General features: G+C 43.1%; 4 protein-coding genes across 4 annotated transcripts; all 4 read left to right on the top strand.

Annotated features, from left to right (window-relative positions):
- The first annotated feature begins 621 nt into the window (after window positions 1-621).
- LOC108044080 lies at window positions 622-3662 on the top strand. The gene is made up of 5 exons (XM_017122946.2): window positions 622-829; window positions 1180-1518; window positions 1729-2148; window positions 2353-2505; window positions 2572-3662. The coding sequence occupies exons 1-5, from the start codon at window positions 622-624 to the stop codon at window positions 3660-3662; spliced, it is 2211 nt and encodes a 736-aa protein (XP_016978435.2).
- Window positions 3663-8253: 4591 nt separating this feature from the next.
- LOC108038352 lies at window positions 8254-9491 on the top strand. Its single transcript, XM_044457339.1, has 3 exons — window positions 8254-8638; window positions 8897-9019; window positions 9079-9491. Exons 1-3 carry the CDS (start codon window positions 8254-8256, stop codon window positions 9489-9491), a joined length of 921 nt encoding a protein of 306 aa, XP_044313274.1.
- A 2522-nt stretch (window positions 9492-12013) lies between these two features.
- Window positions 12014-14538, top strand: LOC108038351. The gene is made up of 3 exons (XM_017115130.2): window positions 12014-12092; window positions 13079-14212; window positions 14275-14538. Exons 1-3 carry the CDS (start codon window positions 12014-12016, stop codon window positions 14469-14471), a joined length of 1410 nt encoding a protein of 469 aa, XP_016970619.2. The 3' UTR covers window positions 14472-14538.
- A 929-nt stretch (window positions 14539-15467) lies between these two features.
- LOC108038353 lies at window positions 15468-16850 on the top strand. Its single transcript, XM_017115132.2, has 2 exons — window positions 15468-16507; window positions 16566-16850. Exons 1-2 carry the CDS (start codon window positions 15481-15483, stop codon window positions 16760-16762), a joined length of 1224 nt encoding a protein of 407 aa, XP_016970621.2. The 5' UTR covers window positions 15468-15480; the 3' UTR covers window positions 16763-16850.
- Window positions 16851-16966: the final 116 nt, after the last annotated feature.

The raw sequence follows: 16966 nt of genomic DNA, 5'->3' as shown, positions 1-16966 counted from the left end.
AGTCGCAGTCATCGACAGCTTATCCACCGCATCTCGGACAACTTCCTGCACAGATAGCATAAGTTACTATAATTCATTCATTCGTCAGCGAAAATGTGCTGGCAGCTCGCCATGAGTTGGCCAAAAAAGAATTTCTGTTGTGCATTTTACACGCACACATTATTTTTATTTATGCCAGAAAACTGGCAGAGGATAAGCATATTATCGGCTTAGAGACGAGCGGAAAAGATACTAACTATAAAGCTGTCGCCGCGTAATCTATGCAAATGCCAAGTCGGGGCTTATCTTGCGGCTTTTCCGAAATCGACCGAATATCACGTATCCGCAGAGTCTGCTCTTCGCAGTTTGAATGCATCTAATTGACGACGGTCGCTATCAATAGCGAATCCGAACAATCGAAGCATCTATCGGGCTGTGACGAATTTCGCAGAATGCCGATGCCAAGCGTGTTTATCGCGCAATCTGATGTCTGCAGAATTTCGGCTCCGATAATACCATTTAGCCGAAGAACTATGGGCATGAGTGTATCAGACCTCGACGCGTGCCACTTCTGGCTTATAAAAGGCCCGGACGCATCTCGAATTGCATTGAGTTTTGCAACTGTCTCAGAACTGCAATAACATGGTTGGCCTGCATCTCTGTCTTGGATTATTTGTACAAGTTCTGATGGCATCCGCCGCCCAGGATCAGAACCAGATGAGCATGTTCTGCTCCGACGACGACACTCCGGCATGTGCCCAAAGTCGGAACAATGGGATGTACTTCTTGTTCAGCAACGAGTGTGACCTGCGAAAGGCCCAGCGGGGCAACCTCATGAATGGTCCTCTAAGTGAGTATTCGATCAAAAACGGGTTATGTAATAAAGCAGCAGAACAAAATACTATTTTCATATGACATTTTGTGAACAAGATGATTATCTTTCAAAATGCTTGGCTTTTCCTAAATCAATTATAAATCACGAAAAGAATATTTTAGAATTTGCCTAAATTGTTGTTGTTTTTAATGCGACCTTTTAAGCTAAAACACATTACAATACAAATATCTACAAATAATGTATAATAAATCAACACCTGAGTTGCACATTTTTGATTCCACTCCAGATAAGCAATGAATTCGTAAACATAAATAAAAATTCCCAATATTGTAATATTCGTTTCCCATTATTTATTTCCTCTGTAGATGACGTAACTCTCCGTTATTGCTTTCCCAGCTGCGAGTTTGAGTGCAGCTCCAGATACCAGCCAGTTTGTGGGATCAGTTCGAGGACAGGGAAACGCCAGACCTTCAAGAGCCGCTGCGAGATGATGCGGACCGCCTGTCTCTCCCGGTCGGACTGGCTTGTCCAGCGGTGGGGAGTGTGTTTCAAGGCCAACACGGTGGCCCAGAGTAGCCGGAAGCCACCTGTGGCCGTGCCCTGCACCAGGATCTACCGGCCTGTGTGTGCCATGTACGCGGGTGTCAAGTCCACCTTCTCCAACGAGTGCCTGGTGAACGCGGAGAACATTAAGACCCGGAGAAGTGAGTAGTCATAGCTCTTAGCACGCTGAAATGCCACAAACATACAAATTTCAAATACTTACTCAATTTTATTTGAGAGAAATAAGAAAAACCTGAAGCATTAAGTTCTAACTTGACCCTCTTTTGCTTAAATGTACCCGATGTCGCCCCTTTTTGTTGCGAAATGCGATAAGATTGACCATCATTTCCTGTGTTTTTTCCTGTGCACAGATTGGCGCATCGTTTCCGAGGGCCTTTGTGGCGAGGACAGCACCAAGATGAAGCACAGTCGCAAGCAGAAGCCGAAGGCCAAGCCCAAAGTGGATGCGGACCGCACGAAGCGGAGCCACAAAAGCAGAAGGTTGTCCACTCAGGCGGAAGACTTCCAGATACCGGAGGACGCCGTGCAGATCTACGCCCCCTCGACCTTCCACACGCAGTTCATCAGCCACACGGGCGCCATGGAGAAGAGCTATTCGCTGCCCGCCAGGAAGCCCTACGTGGTGGTCGCCCCCAAATCGAAGGTGCGACGGCTCCCCGCGAAGTCGTGCGTTTTCGGCAATGAGCCCGTTTGTGGCAGCTTTAGGGGGCACAACCGCACCTTTTCCAGTGTCTGTGAGCTGATGGAGTACAGCCAAAAAGTCGGAAACGGTAAGCAATTCCTGGGAGTTATTCAGCGGATTGATGAAACATTCTATAAGCTATTGGCTACAAAATAACTAGGCAAATCTTGGAGGGATAACAGTGATGTATAAGATTTTAAACTCTGAGATTTTCCTAATATTTTTCTGTACTTTATTGCCTTGATAATAAGATTGTTCAGACGTTTGCTAATGGTGATTCCACTCCCCACAGCATGGACCATTTCCCACAACGGAGCCTGTCGTCGCTGTGACAAACCATGTCCCACAGTCTATCAGCCCATTTGTGCCACTCGCAATGGCATCGATCACACGATCATCAACGAGTGTTATCTGGAGCGAGTGCGCTGCAAGGATCCAAACAGCAGTAAGTGAAATCCATTGCATAAAATATGTATGTATAAAATGATATATAACGCACACTGTCCTCCAGTTTGGAAGCTATCCCATAAGGGTGAATGCCTCAAGTCCAAGCGCGAGGGTTCCAAGAGAATTTCCCCTGAAAAAAGTCGGCCACTAACTTTGGTGCCACGCGTTCTGTTTGGGATGAGTAAAAGGAACACCACCGCAGCACAACCAAGAGCTGGGAAAACTACATTGAAAACCACAACCACTAAGGCTCCAACCACACCACATAAACATCGCCAGATGGAGAAAAGGACTTTCAAGGCCACTTCCCCTTCCCTTGAAGTAAACAATCGCAAAATACGCAAAACAGAGCTGGCCACTGCGGGATTCTATAGATCTAGTGGCTCGAATCACGTGCACACAGATGAAGACGCTTCCTGGTCCTCCAATGACAATTGGCTGGTGCGGAAAACTCTCGATAATGTCAAGGGCTTTTTGGCCAAAAAGCCAACATCTTTCGCGAAGGCGCGCAGTGAGAAGAACCCACTCTATTACTGGACTGTCCCACCGACAGGCACCACCAGTACATTTAGTACCTCAAGGAGCACCACCACAGCAGCACCACCATCGAAACTGCCTTCCATTTTGAGCATGGCGTCCACGGAGCTGCTTAATTTGGATATTGGAAATGCCGCCAATGTGTACGAGGATGCTGAGCCTGAATTGCTGCTTGTGGGGATCACTAAAGAAGCCACATCAACCACACCTGTTCCAAGCACCACTGAGCCGCCCAGCAGCACCCAGCCTTCGAGTTCGGAATTACCCACCACCAGTTTGGATACCGCCTCCTCCTCGGCGGAAACCACTGGTGAAGACTCAACCACTGACTCGGAGGAGACAAGTGAACCGCCAACCACCAGAATGGACTCTAGCACCACAGCCGCACCACCATCTTCGACCACTGAAGCCGCGGAATTGAATAGCCAAACCACCGGCAGCGAGTCGTCAAGCACCGTGGCTTCCAGCGAGCTGGCCACAACCACCGTTAACGCGGACTACGCGGCGGATGAGTCATTTTCGGAGTCCAGTGGTCAGACCTCCATCTACGGGCTCGACAAGAACTCTCTGATAATGCGATTGTTACGAGCTAGAAGTAATCAAAACGTGCTCATTTAGATGTGTAAGCCACTGTTAAAAACTACTCCTAAGTTGTTAAATACATTCCGTTCCTATTACGAGTTTTAGAATCTATTACATCGTGTTAATTTAAGAATTTAATTAAAATAGAGATGGAAACATTTGTTGCACCTTTCAAACCTACAACGATTATTAGCGGGAATGGTAGTATAAAAGTGGGAACAGACCGGATCGGTCGTATAGCTCCCATAGTAACAATCGGGAAAAAAGGTGAAATAAATTATAATTTTGTTCCTCGTTTTTTGAAAATGATAAAAAAAACTACTAGAAAACATTTAATTGTTTCAGGAAATCAATTTCCTTTAATCTTATTATCACGTTCAACTCTACAATTTTAGAAGTAACAACATATTTTTCACCTCAATGGGTGAAATGTTATATTTCTTTAAAAGAGAAACAATATATATATAATCTTTGTCTTTATTTTCAATCAAACGCAGCCATTATTTGGATGGCCGTAAATGCATTTTTCTTCTATATAGGGGCAGGTCGCCGCGCTCAGTTTTCCATGAAAAGTGATCAAATGCAGCAGTTTTTGAGCCGCGCGTGTTACGATTGTGGAAAATACAGTGGTACCAAAACATCACGTTGAACTTTCGCTGTTTTTCCCCAATTTCTCAGTTTTCCGACCTTGCCCCCCGGCGGTAGACCCCCTGCGCCCCGATCCTCCGCATATGCCACGACCCTGGGCCCCCCTCAAAAGTGCGTGGGAGGCGCTCCCAAGCCACAAGTCCAAATTCATACCCTCACGACTGCCAGCGTTGCCAGCCTCTCGAATATCCGTTATGAATCGGTTAACGACTGTATTCGCCTTTTACACGATTTATACTCACATGTATTTTACATGACTCGTTATACGCCCTCTTTTGGTAGAGGAACGAAACGGAAATAAAGTGGCAGCGCTGGCATTTGTTATCGCTGTTCTCAAAAGTAAACGTAAGGTGGCGCCATTAAAGCATGTAAAAAAACTATAAATTTCACTACACTACATCCAAAATGTTTTGATGTTTCGTTATATTAAAATATTAAAAAATACATACAAGGGTTTCATAATTATTTAAAACCGAAACATTTTCAGAAAGTTATAATCTGTGGATGGTATAAATAACAAATAATACGAAAAAAACCCACATTTAACGCTTTAAAAATAAATTAGGCTGCACTTCCAATTGTTACCACATCAAATATATAAAACACACAGGATATACGATACGTAGTGCATCGTCACTTCGATATTAAGATGAACAACAAAGAAAACCAAAGTTTATGTACCCTTGCAAATTTTATTTAAATTAAAGATTACATAAAACGACTATATTTAAAGACAATAAAGTCATGTCGATTTTCCAATATATTTTTTATAGGTTCCAATGGCAGCTATATGATTTATTCATCCCATTTTTTAAATAATATTAAACAATACATATTAAAAAACAAGTTTTACTTTTTTAATTTTATATACAACTGGTAAATAAAAGAATAACTAGCATAACATAATAATTATTTATAGTTTAAAAATAGTAATGAAAGTAAATTTTAATTATAACAATTTTGTGCTGCTTAAAAGTACAATCAACAAAATAGTGGTTAGGGTTTGTTAAACATCCTTGTTTAAGATTTATCTGGCGTTTGCGCCTCAAGAAAAAGTACGAGTGTGAACTTGTTTTTTATGACACTAAACAAGATTCCAAACGAAAGCAAGTGATTATAAGGCTTTATTTTATGGAGACATAACGAAGCTGTTTAATAAAGCAATAAATGCTTTGAATAGATTTGCAAAGATTTAGTAGTATAAATCATGTGGTAATAGTATTAACATGGTACTTCAAAAGGTACCATAGTTTGATCTAAAATGATTACAAATCAGAGAAATAATGGAAGGATGCCAAGTGACACATGATTTTAGTTAAAGAACAACCAATTACTATTTGTTTAACATACTGTGGGTTGAATCGGAACCTTACCTTGCACTAAGGGCATTTCAAGTCCAAAAGACTATCAGATTATTGTAAGTCTTAAGGCAGATGTGTCATAAGGACGTGTTAATAAATAATACAAAAATAAGCCTTACATATGGCTCCCTTGTGTGACGTCTCAAGTAAATAAACAAGAGAGAACGCTATAGTCGGGTGCCCCGACTATCAGATACCCGTTACTCAGGTAAAGGGAGTGCGAGGGAGATGGAGATAGAAACTTTGATCACGCATAACTTTTTAACGAATGGTCCGATTTGAAAAATTTCTTCTACATTTCGATAGGTATTGATAAACACAATAAAACTGCATTTTTACTTTTCCGAAATATTTAAATTTTTAAAATCGTATATAAGCGATTGTGCGCGTTAAAGAGGGCGTGGCACCTTTTTGAAACAAACTTGCGCTGCGTAGGAACTCCTAGAATCTGCATGCAAAATGCCAATCTTCTAGCTTTTATAGTTTCCGAGATCTCAGCGTTCATACGGACAGACAGACGGACAGACAGACGGACAGACGGACAGACGGACATGGCTATATCGACTCGGCTAGTGACCCTGATCAAGAATATATATACTTTATAGGGTCGGAAACGCTTCCTTCTAGCTGTTACATACTTTTGCACGAATACAATATACCCTCTTACTCTACGAGTAACGGGTATAAAGATCACATGGGAACCCTATAGGACTTAATTTACTATAAAAAGCAAATGATTTACAAAATGAAATATTTTTCTAAAGGGACTGTTGTAGTCTAAAGGCTATTTCTGAAGCCATTTGTTTACAAATTATATATAACAGTATAATTCATTATTTTTTAAATAGGAACGGGTGAAACAAGTACTTTTTTACTTAACTGGAGGTGTATACAAATTTCCCTGCTTGTTGTTTTTTTTTTTGGAGGTGAAAGAGATTCATTTTATGGATCACACTAACCGCTTGTATAAAGAGACTATATTTTCAACAGATTAATAAAAATAAAATGTATACATACCGTAAAATATTTGGGATGAAAAGATAAGGCACTTTCATATCGTCCCAGGTTTAATAGCAAATAAATTTAATGGAGGCACTTAAGAAAACCGGTCTATTTTCTAACAGGTACATTGGTTTTCCCTCAATAAAGAGTAATTAAGAATAGTTAAGGAATCGGAATCGGTGAGCTTGGAAATAAGACCCACGCATCCGTGCAATCTGGCAGACGTACTTGAACGGAAATTTCACTGTCGAACTGGCCAAGGCCATAACCACGTCTTTACGACCCAGGTCTGTCTGGTGGGAAACTCTCCTTGGCCACTGGCACTTTGACAATTATCAGCCCATCCGGCCGCCGGCTGCCACAGCCAAATGGCCCGAAAATCTGCTCTCGGGTTTGCTTAATTGCCTAGGCAACTCGGTCTCGGTTTCAGCCTCTCACCGCCTTTGTTAATTTCTCGTAAAAGTGGTTTCGGGGCTGTGGATTGTAGTGCAAAATCCGAGATCCTCCGAATACCCGCACGCTTGCGTGCTTTTCGTGATTTAATATGTGGCCATCAAATCGGGCTGGATGTGGGGTGGGTTTTGGCAATTATTGTTAGCCGCACGCCGGCCAAATATCTTCGAGGCTGGCTTAAAAACAATGTTTACACCAATTGCCGGCCAGAAAATGGACAACTTTCTTCGCAGCTGCGCAGCCGATGGATTCTAGCCGAAAGCCAGCCGGGAGCCACTTCATCCGATTACCTCATTCTCATTAAGCCGACCCACCACTACCATCTGCAGACCAATCACTTGCATTGCGAGCGGTGTCAGTCAGCGCCGCTCAAGAATTCCAAGCAACAAGAGTCGACAACTGCGCCAATTGTTACTTTCACTAGTCAATAATGCAACGGGGGCAATGCATCTCCGACAACAACAACTTTCGCATCCCGCGTCTGCGGCTTGGTAATTAAGACGGTCACAGGCCGCTCCAGCTAATCATTCCCAGGCCGGGCTGAAGTATGCAAATTGCACGACGCAATAGCCAGTTTAAACTCGCATAAATGCACATTTGCACTTATTCTGATTGGCATCGTTCGCCTGTCACTGCCACTGGCGCCAGGCCAGCGATCTTGTTGCACTGCCACAACACTACTACTATGCCACCGTTCCACGATTCACTTTCAATGGCTTTCATTGCGACTCACACGCAGCGGGAAGGCGGTCAATTGGCGGTTGCCTGCTGCCTGTTGCTCGACATTGGCTTCATAATCCCGCGACAATGCGATTCAATTTGTTGTCGATCGAGCGCTGATCATAGATCACAGATCGCGGATCGCTGATCGCCACGGAGCAATCGCCTCTTGGAGCGACTCTGACCCAGAAAGTTTCAGTGGCAGTGGCAGTGGCAGCAGCAGGAATTGCGATTCCGGACTGCACACTGCACTCTGCATGCACATGAACATTAGCTGGGAAAACTGGCTGGAGCTGGAGTTGGAGATGGAGCTGGCCTGCGGTTGCGGCTGCGCGATAAAAGGAGTAGCCAGCACCACTCGGCTGCCATTTGCGACTCGTCCATTCAGCCGTTCGGTGGTGTCCCAGTCATCTCGCGGTCATATCGAATCACTCACCGAAGACATGCTGCTGTGTCGCATTGTGCTGGCACTGCTGCTGCTGCTGCTGCTCCACTACTGCCAGGCCGAGGAGGAGCCCACCGAGCAGCTGGCGGTCTCCCTGGCCGAGTCCCTGGCCAGATCGGCAGGATCCCCATCGAGGGCCATCCAAGGCGACGCCTACATTGCCCGCAACCAGAGGCAGTGCTTCGAGACGCGCAGCCTGGTGTCGTGCATCAAGTACAAGGCCAGCAAACTGATCTGGAAACTGGCCACCAACAGCTTGGGCTTCTTCCCCAGCGAGTATGGACGCGACCTGGGCGCGGACAAGGGCCGCTGGCTGAGATTGGTCCAGCTGGGGGAGCCCGCCGACGAGGTGGTCGTGTTCAACGACGCCAAGAGCTTGGAAGGTGGGTCCGGGGTCCGCAATCGAAAGTTGTTTTCAGGCCAATCCGCAGCTGGAATCTCTGCGCGGCGGACGGGGACTTTAATTGATCACCTGCGCCTGGTCAGTATCCAAAGCACTCGCTGCCTGCCTGAATGGATAACCCACTGCGGATGTTTACGATCCATCCGGTTGTAAATTAATCTGAGGAATTATAGCCCCTGGCTTTTCTTATGCATTTTTTGTGCGGTTAATTAACACCGCCGCTGTGTTTGTTTTGCAGGTGACAGCGAACTGACGCTGGTTCTTAAGTTTCTGAAGAGGGCGGTGGAGACCTTTGGACGCAACCACGGACTGCAGCTGAACTTGTCCAGCGAGAGTGGAGCGCGGGTCGTGGACGAATCCGGTGGGTCCTCACAACATGACATTCCCAGTGTCAGACTAACCTAATCTAACCCCAATTAGAGGCCCGCTTGAAGCGCAAGAAGAAGAAGTGGCTCATCATCCTGCCCCTGATCATCCTGATGAAGATCGCCCACCTGAAGATGACATTGGTGAGCATGCTGTTGGCCGTGCTGGGCATGAACGTGCTGTTGGTGGGCGGAGTGGGCTGGCTGATCCACTACCTCAAGTACAAGACCATGTGCAAGATCCATCCCCACCTGGTGCAGACGCACTCGCACGTCTACGAGAACGATCCCACGGACTACTCGCAGTTCGTGGGCAGCAGCAGCTACTCCAACTCCTACTCCCCGTACAGCTCGGGGTCCGGGTCTCCGCACGAGGTCGGCGGCAACAGCTACAGCAAGGACTGGGCCACGAGTAAGGCCTACCACGCCCACAACTACCTGGACACGATCAGCAAGCGGATCCAGTAGGAGAAGCTCCTGAAGGAGCCAAGCGGACTTGTGCCAGCAACACTGAAACCTAGTGAATTGTTACCCGTCGCCGTCGTCGTGTCTTAGCCGTAATTAGCTTAGGTAACTTATTGTATCCTAATAAAGTTATTTATTATTTTTTTATCCTGCAAACCTAAACGATCTGGAGCTGAAATCTAAGTCTGGAGTTGCATTGGAAGTACCCCAGTAAGTACAAATTGGTTATTGATATTTCAAGTTTATTCGGTCAAAAAGGGCTATTTTTATGAATTTTTCACACGATACGGTTAATGTCAGGTAAATTATTTTAAAAACATAAATGAGCCGTTCGCAGCCAAGCTCCTTAGGCGACTCAAAGAAAAAAGGTTTTGCGATGAACAGCATAACTCGATACTGGATCATTAGAAAAACAAAAAAAAATTGATTTTTAGTTAAGATGTATTTAAAGATACTACGTTCAGTTTTTTTTGTTCAATGTTTGGATTTTTGGTAACACTTTGAAGTCAAAAACGATATATTAGTTATTATAAAATGAAAAATATTCAGTAAAAAAAACTCTCGACGTCAGTACCTGCGGATTTAGGAACAGAAATAGTATGCAAAATTTCAAAACGATTCGACCAGTAGATTTTAGAGGATCGTGTTTACCGACTTTTCAGGACAGCGTTTTAAAGTCTTGCACACCCAAAGATCGAATACAAATCGCAATATTCTTCAAATTTTGTGCATTCAGAAAAAAAAATTTAAGAAAGGCAAAAACAAATTTTAATACCATACCCCCTTAATCAAACCAAATCTGAAACTCAAGTCATTAAAAATATGTATACATATACATATATTCATGTGTTTAAACCATTTCATATTTTAATAATTATTATATTTATCCAACGAGTTTATTTAAATTTTAAATCTGCACATGTGATGTCACAAATTGTAAAGATCTTCTGGTATAATTTTCCCTCTGGCCCCTTGGATTTAACAGCGCAAACAATTCTCGTACAAGCATAAAGCAATTTGTTTATGACGAAGGCAAACAAGCACTTCCCCACAGACACCACTGGCCAAATAAAAATGAAAACAAAAACGTGAGTGTGCTGTTGGGCCCTCGTGTTTACCCGGGCTCTTATCAGTGCCATAGCCTTTGTTTACCAAACAAAGGGGATTTGCCTTCCGAGAAGCCATTTCAATTTGGTCGAATCAATGCGTTTACTAGCGCCCAATCCCCTGGCCAAAATAGGGAAATTCAATTGCGGGTAGAAATGTTTAAAACTATAAAGTTCTCAAATAAATGTTTCGACCTAGGAAATTGATAGTACACATTTTGAATTACTTTACAGCAAAGCTGCTGAAATAATCACGAAAAAGGTACATATGTTTGTTTACATAGAAAAAATTGTATGTGCGTGAGATTAATTAATTTCACAAAGAATCTTGCCAGAAAGTCTAGCAACTTCTGTGGCAGCGAATGGGGCACTTTAATAACAAGTTGTAAACGAAACAAACATCGCGGAAAAGCGTGAGGAGTCTAAAATTTATTAACGTGACTTCAACAATTTTGTTTATGGATGCGACTTGAATCTGTATTAAATATTTTTAGCTAAACAATTATTAATTCTTGACCATTATCATTAGGCGGGTTGAATTACCCACGTCTGTCTGTTTCTATGCTGCTTGCAAGCTCACTGAAAAGCTATAGACTTAAAACTTTTGCAATCGAATATTTTACGTAAACGGAGATCATGTTTCAATTAACTCTATCCTAGAGCTGCCATGTATATGTATGCTTCGACGCAGTACATTTACACAGTGCATGCTGATCACGTTCAAATTAATGAAGCTCCAGCCAAACTTACTTATAAATTTCCGGTTTAAGCACATTTAAAAAATAAAACAAATGTGGTAAATATTAGCCTAAAAATTTAGTATAGAATGGTTTTATTTATACTGCAGCGGAGTTTCCGCACAACCGAAAATTAACGCCACCTTCATTTCCAGCACTATCAATTCATAGGCTAAATAGATTTCCGAGAATAGCTTCTCTGTTTGCGAATACAACGAAATACATTGGCGTCCAATGTAGATTTATTTGTTGTTTCTGCATTTTATTTATGCCCGCAGCTCCGTTCCCTCGAACAGCTGTCGTAGACCAAATATGTACGGTCGGCTCTTTTGGCCCGATGTTTACCAGCTTCTTATCAGAGTCCTGCCTTTGTTTGCAGTACAATTTGGCTCGGACTCCCAAGAAGCCATGCCAATTGTTTAGCCACCCAACTACGCACGCCAGTTTATCAATATGTATAATTCGGCAGTATGGGACCACCTAATGCCATTTAAGTCGAGTTCGGGCCAACTGGCTGCTATCTCCTGACTACACATGTAAATGATTTAGCCGGGCAAATATCGGTGCGCACATTCATCTGTTTGCTCTCATTTATGGCATGATGCAAAGCCAAACAAAAGGCTGCACTTTAGTGTCGCTCTAACAACTGGCAGATATAGCTTATGTATCCATTTTAATAGGAATGAAAACGGGTGCCAGCGAATACGAGCTAAAATTTATGACCCTCGCAGATAGGAAGGCCACTTTGCGAGCGATTCAGGGTCATGCAACTTAAAGCCACGAGAGTGTGCATAAAATGTAAAATATTGTAAAGCCGTAGTAGTATTGTAAAATATATTGAATTTTATAACGCTTTTGACTAGCCGAATATTCCTAAAGCGAATAAGTGTTATAGTCAGACCCCAAACTACCATTATAAACTCAACAAGTTAATCATAATGTACTCTTGATTATACCCGTTACTCGTAGAGTAAAAGGGTATATTGTATTCGTGCAAAAGTATGTAACAGGTAGAAGGAAGCGTTTCCGACCCTATAAAGTATATATATTCTTGTTCAGGATCACTAGCCGAGTCGATCTAGCCATGTCCGTCTGTCCGTCTGTCTGTCTGTCCGTCTGTCTGTCTGTCCGTATGAACGCTCAGATCTCGGAAACTATAAAAGCTAGAAGATTGGCATTTTGCATGTAGATTTTAGGAGTTCCTACGCAGCGCAAGTTTGTTTCAAAATGGTGCCAATGCCACTCTTACGCCCAAAAACCCATTAAACGCTTAAGCCTGGCTAGCGCCTACATTTCCGCCTTTCATGGCCCGTGGTACCAATGTCTTGGGGTAGATGGCGCAATATAATGGCGCATATTTATATTAAGTTGTTTAGCTGAGTAACGGGTATCTAATAGTCGGGGCACTCGACTATAGCGTACTCTCTTGTTTTCTATTAAGGTTATGATTCCTTTTAGTGTATTGACTTGTATTGTTAAGAATATTCAGAAATAATACTAAGCAGATATGATATCACCTTCTCAGTACATTTATTCTCACCTTCTTAACCACAAAATCTTGAATATCTGGCGACATACATTTTTGGGAGGGGAATATGAAAAAAGGGAAATATTTCTGTTATTAAATCTGTCCCGTCATCTGACCATAAAGCTGCACTCGCCACGAACAGAGAACAGAGAACTGATTTAAAGGAGACTATATAGTAATTACACCTGTCTGTGCTTGGCATCTTATAATTTCACTAAGATAATCGTGACCATACTGATAAGACACAGGTTTGCTGGGAATATAAACGCGTTTCCAGTTGCTGTAAGATCATATTCGAGAGATCGCAGTACCCAAGAACAGTCACCATGCTTCCGAGTTGGCTAACAGAGGAGTACATACAGAAGGCACTGCGGGATTTTCACAAGGACGCGAAGCTTCGAGTCCAGAAGGTCTGGGCCAAGCCAGCAACGGAGAAGGGCGAGAACTTCGTGGGCGTAATGACTCGTATCTTTGTGGACTTCGTGCAGGGAGATGGAGCTGAGCAGAAGAAGTCCTACATCCTGAAGCAAGCCGTTCCCTCGGACGCTCCTCAGGCGAAAATCTTCAAGGAATACGATGTTTACAACAGGGAACTGCATATGTATGACATTGTTCTGCCGAAAATGGCTAAGATTCTCCAAGGGGCTGACTTCAACGATAAGCTGATGGCGGAGGCCATTATCGTTGATCGGGAGCGAACCATCATGATCCTCGAGGATTTGGCTCCGCTCCGCTACTCGAATGCGGATAGGGTGAAGCAACTGGACATGGCCCACACCAAGCTCGTCCTGGACATGCTGGCCAAGTTCCATGCCTCAGCCATTATCCTGAACCAACGCGAACCGGATCTCCTCAACCGGAACTACGCATCGCACTTCTTTTCGCGGGGCAAAAAGGGTTACGAGGAGGTCTTTATTGGCCTGTTCAGGGCATTCATCAGGTATGTGAAGAGCAGGCCCAACTTGAGGAATCTCTATGCGGACAAGCTGGAGCATATCATCGGCAATTTGATGGGATATGCTGCCCGATCCGTCGATGTGGGGGAGAAGGACCTGCAGACGTTGGTGCACGGCGACTGTTGGACCACCAATGTGATGTACCTGCACGACGACGAGGGCAATCCCACCACTGTCCTGCCCATTGACTTCCAGTTCAGTACTTGGACATCGCCGGCAGTCGACTTGCATTACTTCTTCAGTACGTCGCTGAAGGCAGATGTGTTGGCGAAGGAAACTGAGCTTGTCCAGTATCACTACTACGCCCTTAAAAGGACCTTGGAAGCGCTTTCCTACAAGGGGTTCTTCCCCAGCCTGTTCGAGTATCAGCTTCAGTTCGAGAGACGGAGATTCATGAGTAAGTGTAGAACATTACAGAACATCAACATTACCAAAATCTCTTTCTTTTGCCTCTCAAAGGTGTGATTATTGCCAACGTATTTCAACCCATTATGGTGTACCATGGCAACGAGGACTGCGAGTTCATAAATCTCTATCAGGATACTCCAGAAGGCATCAAGTTTCAGGACTCGATGTATGAAAACGAAGAGATTCAGAGAAGAATTGACACAATATTACCCATCCTCGATGCCAAAGGCTTCTTGGAGGCTCATTAAATAAGACTTTTATTGAATATACAATTTTATTAATAATAAAATCAATGCGATTTGGGTGCATAAATAATTGTATTGTGTAAATTTATTGACTTGGAAAAATCAAAAGATTAATCCACTCGTCACAATAGCAGTATAAAATTTTTATGGGTAAAATAAATTGGTAGTACAAATTTGTCTAGATATCTAAACATGAAATTTTTTTTATATATTTGGTGCTCTTGAAATAAATTTATACAAATTTAACCTAACACACTTTTAGATTATATTTAAAATAACATTTCACTTGGTTGCTTTTTTAATACTTTCATGACAAATATCAATAATTAAGTGACTATCAATGTTCAAATATCTAATAATTATATTTATTCCCCCAAGCTTACGAATCTCTTTATTTTTTGGTTTTTCAATTGTTAAATTATTGGAGAATAAATTTACTCTAATCTTAACATAATTTGCGCATGCTTTAAGCCAATTATTAACTAGAAAATTATCAGTACTTAGGTAGTCTTTATCGATATATGACGTCGATTTCTGAATATGAATAAAGATCAATAAACGATCAAATCGCAGTTTTAGTCTGTTTGCATTGTCTGGAAATAACTGTTTTAATAGGTTAGTTATTTTCCTTTAAATGATTTACTGATATTTGTTATCTTGCATTAAAGCTTATATCTCTCGCCTTGCCATTTTTTTTATACGGACAAACAAAAATAAAGATTGTGTGGTATGTATGCGTCTCATAAAATTTTGCGAGACCTGGAATGATTAGACGAATCTCAAGCAGTACCTAGGGAGAATGACTGGTTCTTATAGAATTTGCAATCTCACAATGACTTAGTACAACTGAGAATTCACTTGAGAATAGAGATAGTATACGAATTGCCATTACAAAGCTTATCGCAGCTGAACTTAATTGTGATTGTGTCTGATAAGACCCGTTTCGTCATAATATAAACGTGAGGCGCGGAGCCAAGACGTCAGAAGTCCGACAAACCGCAACACGTAAACAATGCTTCCCACTTGGCTAACCGAGGAGTACCTGCAGCCCAGGCTGAGGGCCTACTGCAAGGACGAGCAGCTGAGGATCCTCAAAATCTGGTCCAAGGCAGCGACTGGAAAGGGTGAGAACTTCGTGGGCATCATGACCCGCATCCACGTGGACTTCCAGCTGGGCGATGGATCGGTGCAGAATAGAACCTTCATCGTCAAGCAGGCCCTTCCCACGGATGTTCCCCAGGCCGAAGTCTTCTTCGAGTACGATCTCTACACTAGAGAGATGGACATGTACGAGTTCGTGCTGCCCAAGATGAAGGAACTGCTGGAGGAGGCCGGCCTTGAAGGAAAGCTCACTGCGGATGCCATCGCCGTGGACCGGGAGCACAGCACCATGATTCTGGAGGACCTGGCACCGTACAAGTACGTCAATGCGGACCGAGTGAAGCTGTTGGATCTGGCTCACACCAAGCTGACGCTGGAAATGTTGGCCAAGTTTCACGCCGCATCCATCATCCTAAAACAGCGTCATCCGGAGCTCCTGACCAAGTGCTTCTCCACTCACTTCTTTTCGCGGGACAAAAAGGCCTACTCGGAAGTGTATTTGGGCATGTTCAGGGCATTCTTGAAGTTCATAAACGGCCATCCAAACTTAAAGAAAAGCTATGCCGACAAGTTGGAGAAATTGCGCACCCACATCATGGAGTACGGAGCTCGGGTCTATGATGTGGCCGATGGGGAACTGCAGACGTTGAACCACGGCGATTGCTGGACCACCAACATTATGTTCCAGTACGACAATGAGGGAATTCCCCGGACAGTCGTCGCCATAGATTTTCAGTTCAGCAACTGCACCTCACCGGCCATCGACTTGCACTACTTCTTCACCACTTCGCTGAGGGAGGAAGTGCAGAATAAGGAGCCCGAACTGGTTGAGCATCATTACAACGCTTTGAGAGCGAACCTCGAAAAGTTTTCGTATAAGGGATTATTTCCCAGCCTTCAGGAGTATAAACTTCAGTTTGAGCGTCGTCGTTTTATGAGTAAGTAAATGAAGATATACCAGCGAAACACATAGCTAATACCTTTATAATTTCTAAGGTTTGTTGGCGCATCTCTTCAAGCCTGTTATGATCTACAATGGCAGTGAGGAAACCTCGGACTTTTCGAGTTTGTACAAGGAAACCACCGAAGGACTTCGATTTCAGAAATCCGTTTATGAAAGTGAAGTGGTGCTCAGAAGTGCAACCAAATTGTTAGAAATTCTAGATAGCAAGGGACTTTTGGATCTTCAGTAGGCTAAGATTGGTTACTTTAACGAATATGTGCAATAATTTGTAAAGACAATTAATAAAAATGTATATAAATACACAATTAAGTGATAAAGCTTTTTGTTTTCTTTACTATTTGTCATAGCTATTATAAACTTTTCAATATTAATTTACGTAAATATATATACATTTTTGTAATTTTTGTATTTATTATTTTAAAATTCCATCCCC

This window comes from Drosophila rhopaloa, unplaced genomic scaffold, assembly GCF_018152115.1.
Source record: "Drosophila rhopaloa isolate 14029-0021.01 unplaced genomic scaffold, ASM1815211v1 contig_155, whole genome shotgun sequence".
In the NCBI taxonomy this organism is placed as follows: domain Eukaryota; kingdom Metazoa; phylum Arthropoda; class Insecta; order Diptera; family Drosophilidae; genus Drosophila; species Drosophila rhopaloa.
Note: the sequence above shows the minus strand (reverse complement) of the source record. Positions and strands in the feature narration are given on the sequence as shown.

Excerpts from the sequence above, each read along its gene's own strand:
- LOC108044080 (XM_017122946.2), top strand. The coding sequence starts at position 622 with ATGGTTGGCCTGCATCTCTGTCTTGGATTATTTGTACAAGTTCTGATG. Across the intron at positions 2,149-2,352 it reads CAGCCAAAAAGTCGGAAACG|CATGGACCATTTCCCACAAC; the intron begins GTAAGCAATTCC and ends CACTCCCCACAG. Across the intron at positions 2,506-2,571 it reads CTGCAAGGATCCAAACAGCA|TTTGGAAGCTATCCCATAAG; the intron begins GTAAGTGAAATC and ends ACTGTCCTCCAG.
- LOC108038352 (XM_044457339.1), top strand. The coding sequence starts at position 8,254 with ATGCTGCTGTGTCGCATTGTGCTGGCACTGCTGCTGCTGCTGCTGCTC. Across the intron at positions 8,639-8,896 it reads CGACGCCAAGAGCTTGGAAG|GTGACAGCGAACTGACGCTG; the intron begins GTGGGTCCGGGG and ends TTTGTTTTGCAG. Across the intron at positions 9,020-9,078 it reads GCGGGTCGTGGACGAATCCG|AGGCCCGCTTGAAGCGCAAG; the intron begins GTGGGTCCTCAC and ends AACCCCAATTAG.
- LOC108038351 (XM_017115130.2), top strand. The coding sequence starts at position 12,014 with ATGAAAACGGGTGCCAGCGAATACGAGCTAAAATTTATGACCCTCGCA. Across the intron at positions 12,093-13,078 it reads CACTTTGCGAGCGATTCAGG|ATAATCGTGACCATACTGAT; the intron begins GTCATGCAACTT and ends AATTTCACTAAG. Across the intron at positions 14,213-14,274 it reads CGAGAGACGGAGATTCATGA|GTGTGATTATTGCCAACGTA; the intron begins GTAAGTGTAGAA and ends TGCCTCTCAAAG.
- LOC108038353 (XM_017115132.2), top strand. The coding sequence starts at position 15,481 with ATGCTTCCCACTTGGCTAACCGAGGAGTACCTGCAGCCCAGGCTGAGG. Across the intron at positions 16,508-16,565 it reads TGAGCGTCGTCGTTTTATGA|GTTTGTTGGCGCATCTCTTC; the intron begins GTAAGTAAATGA and ends ATAATTTCTAAG.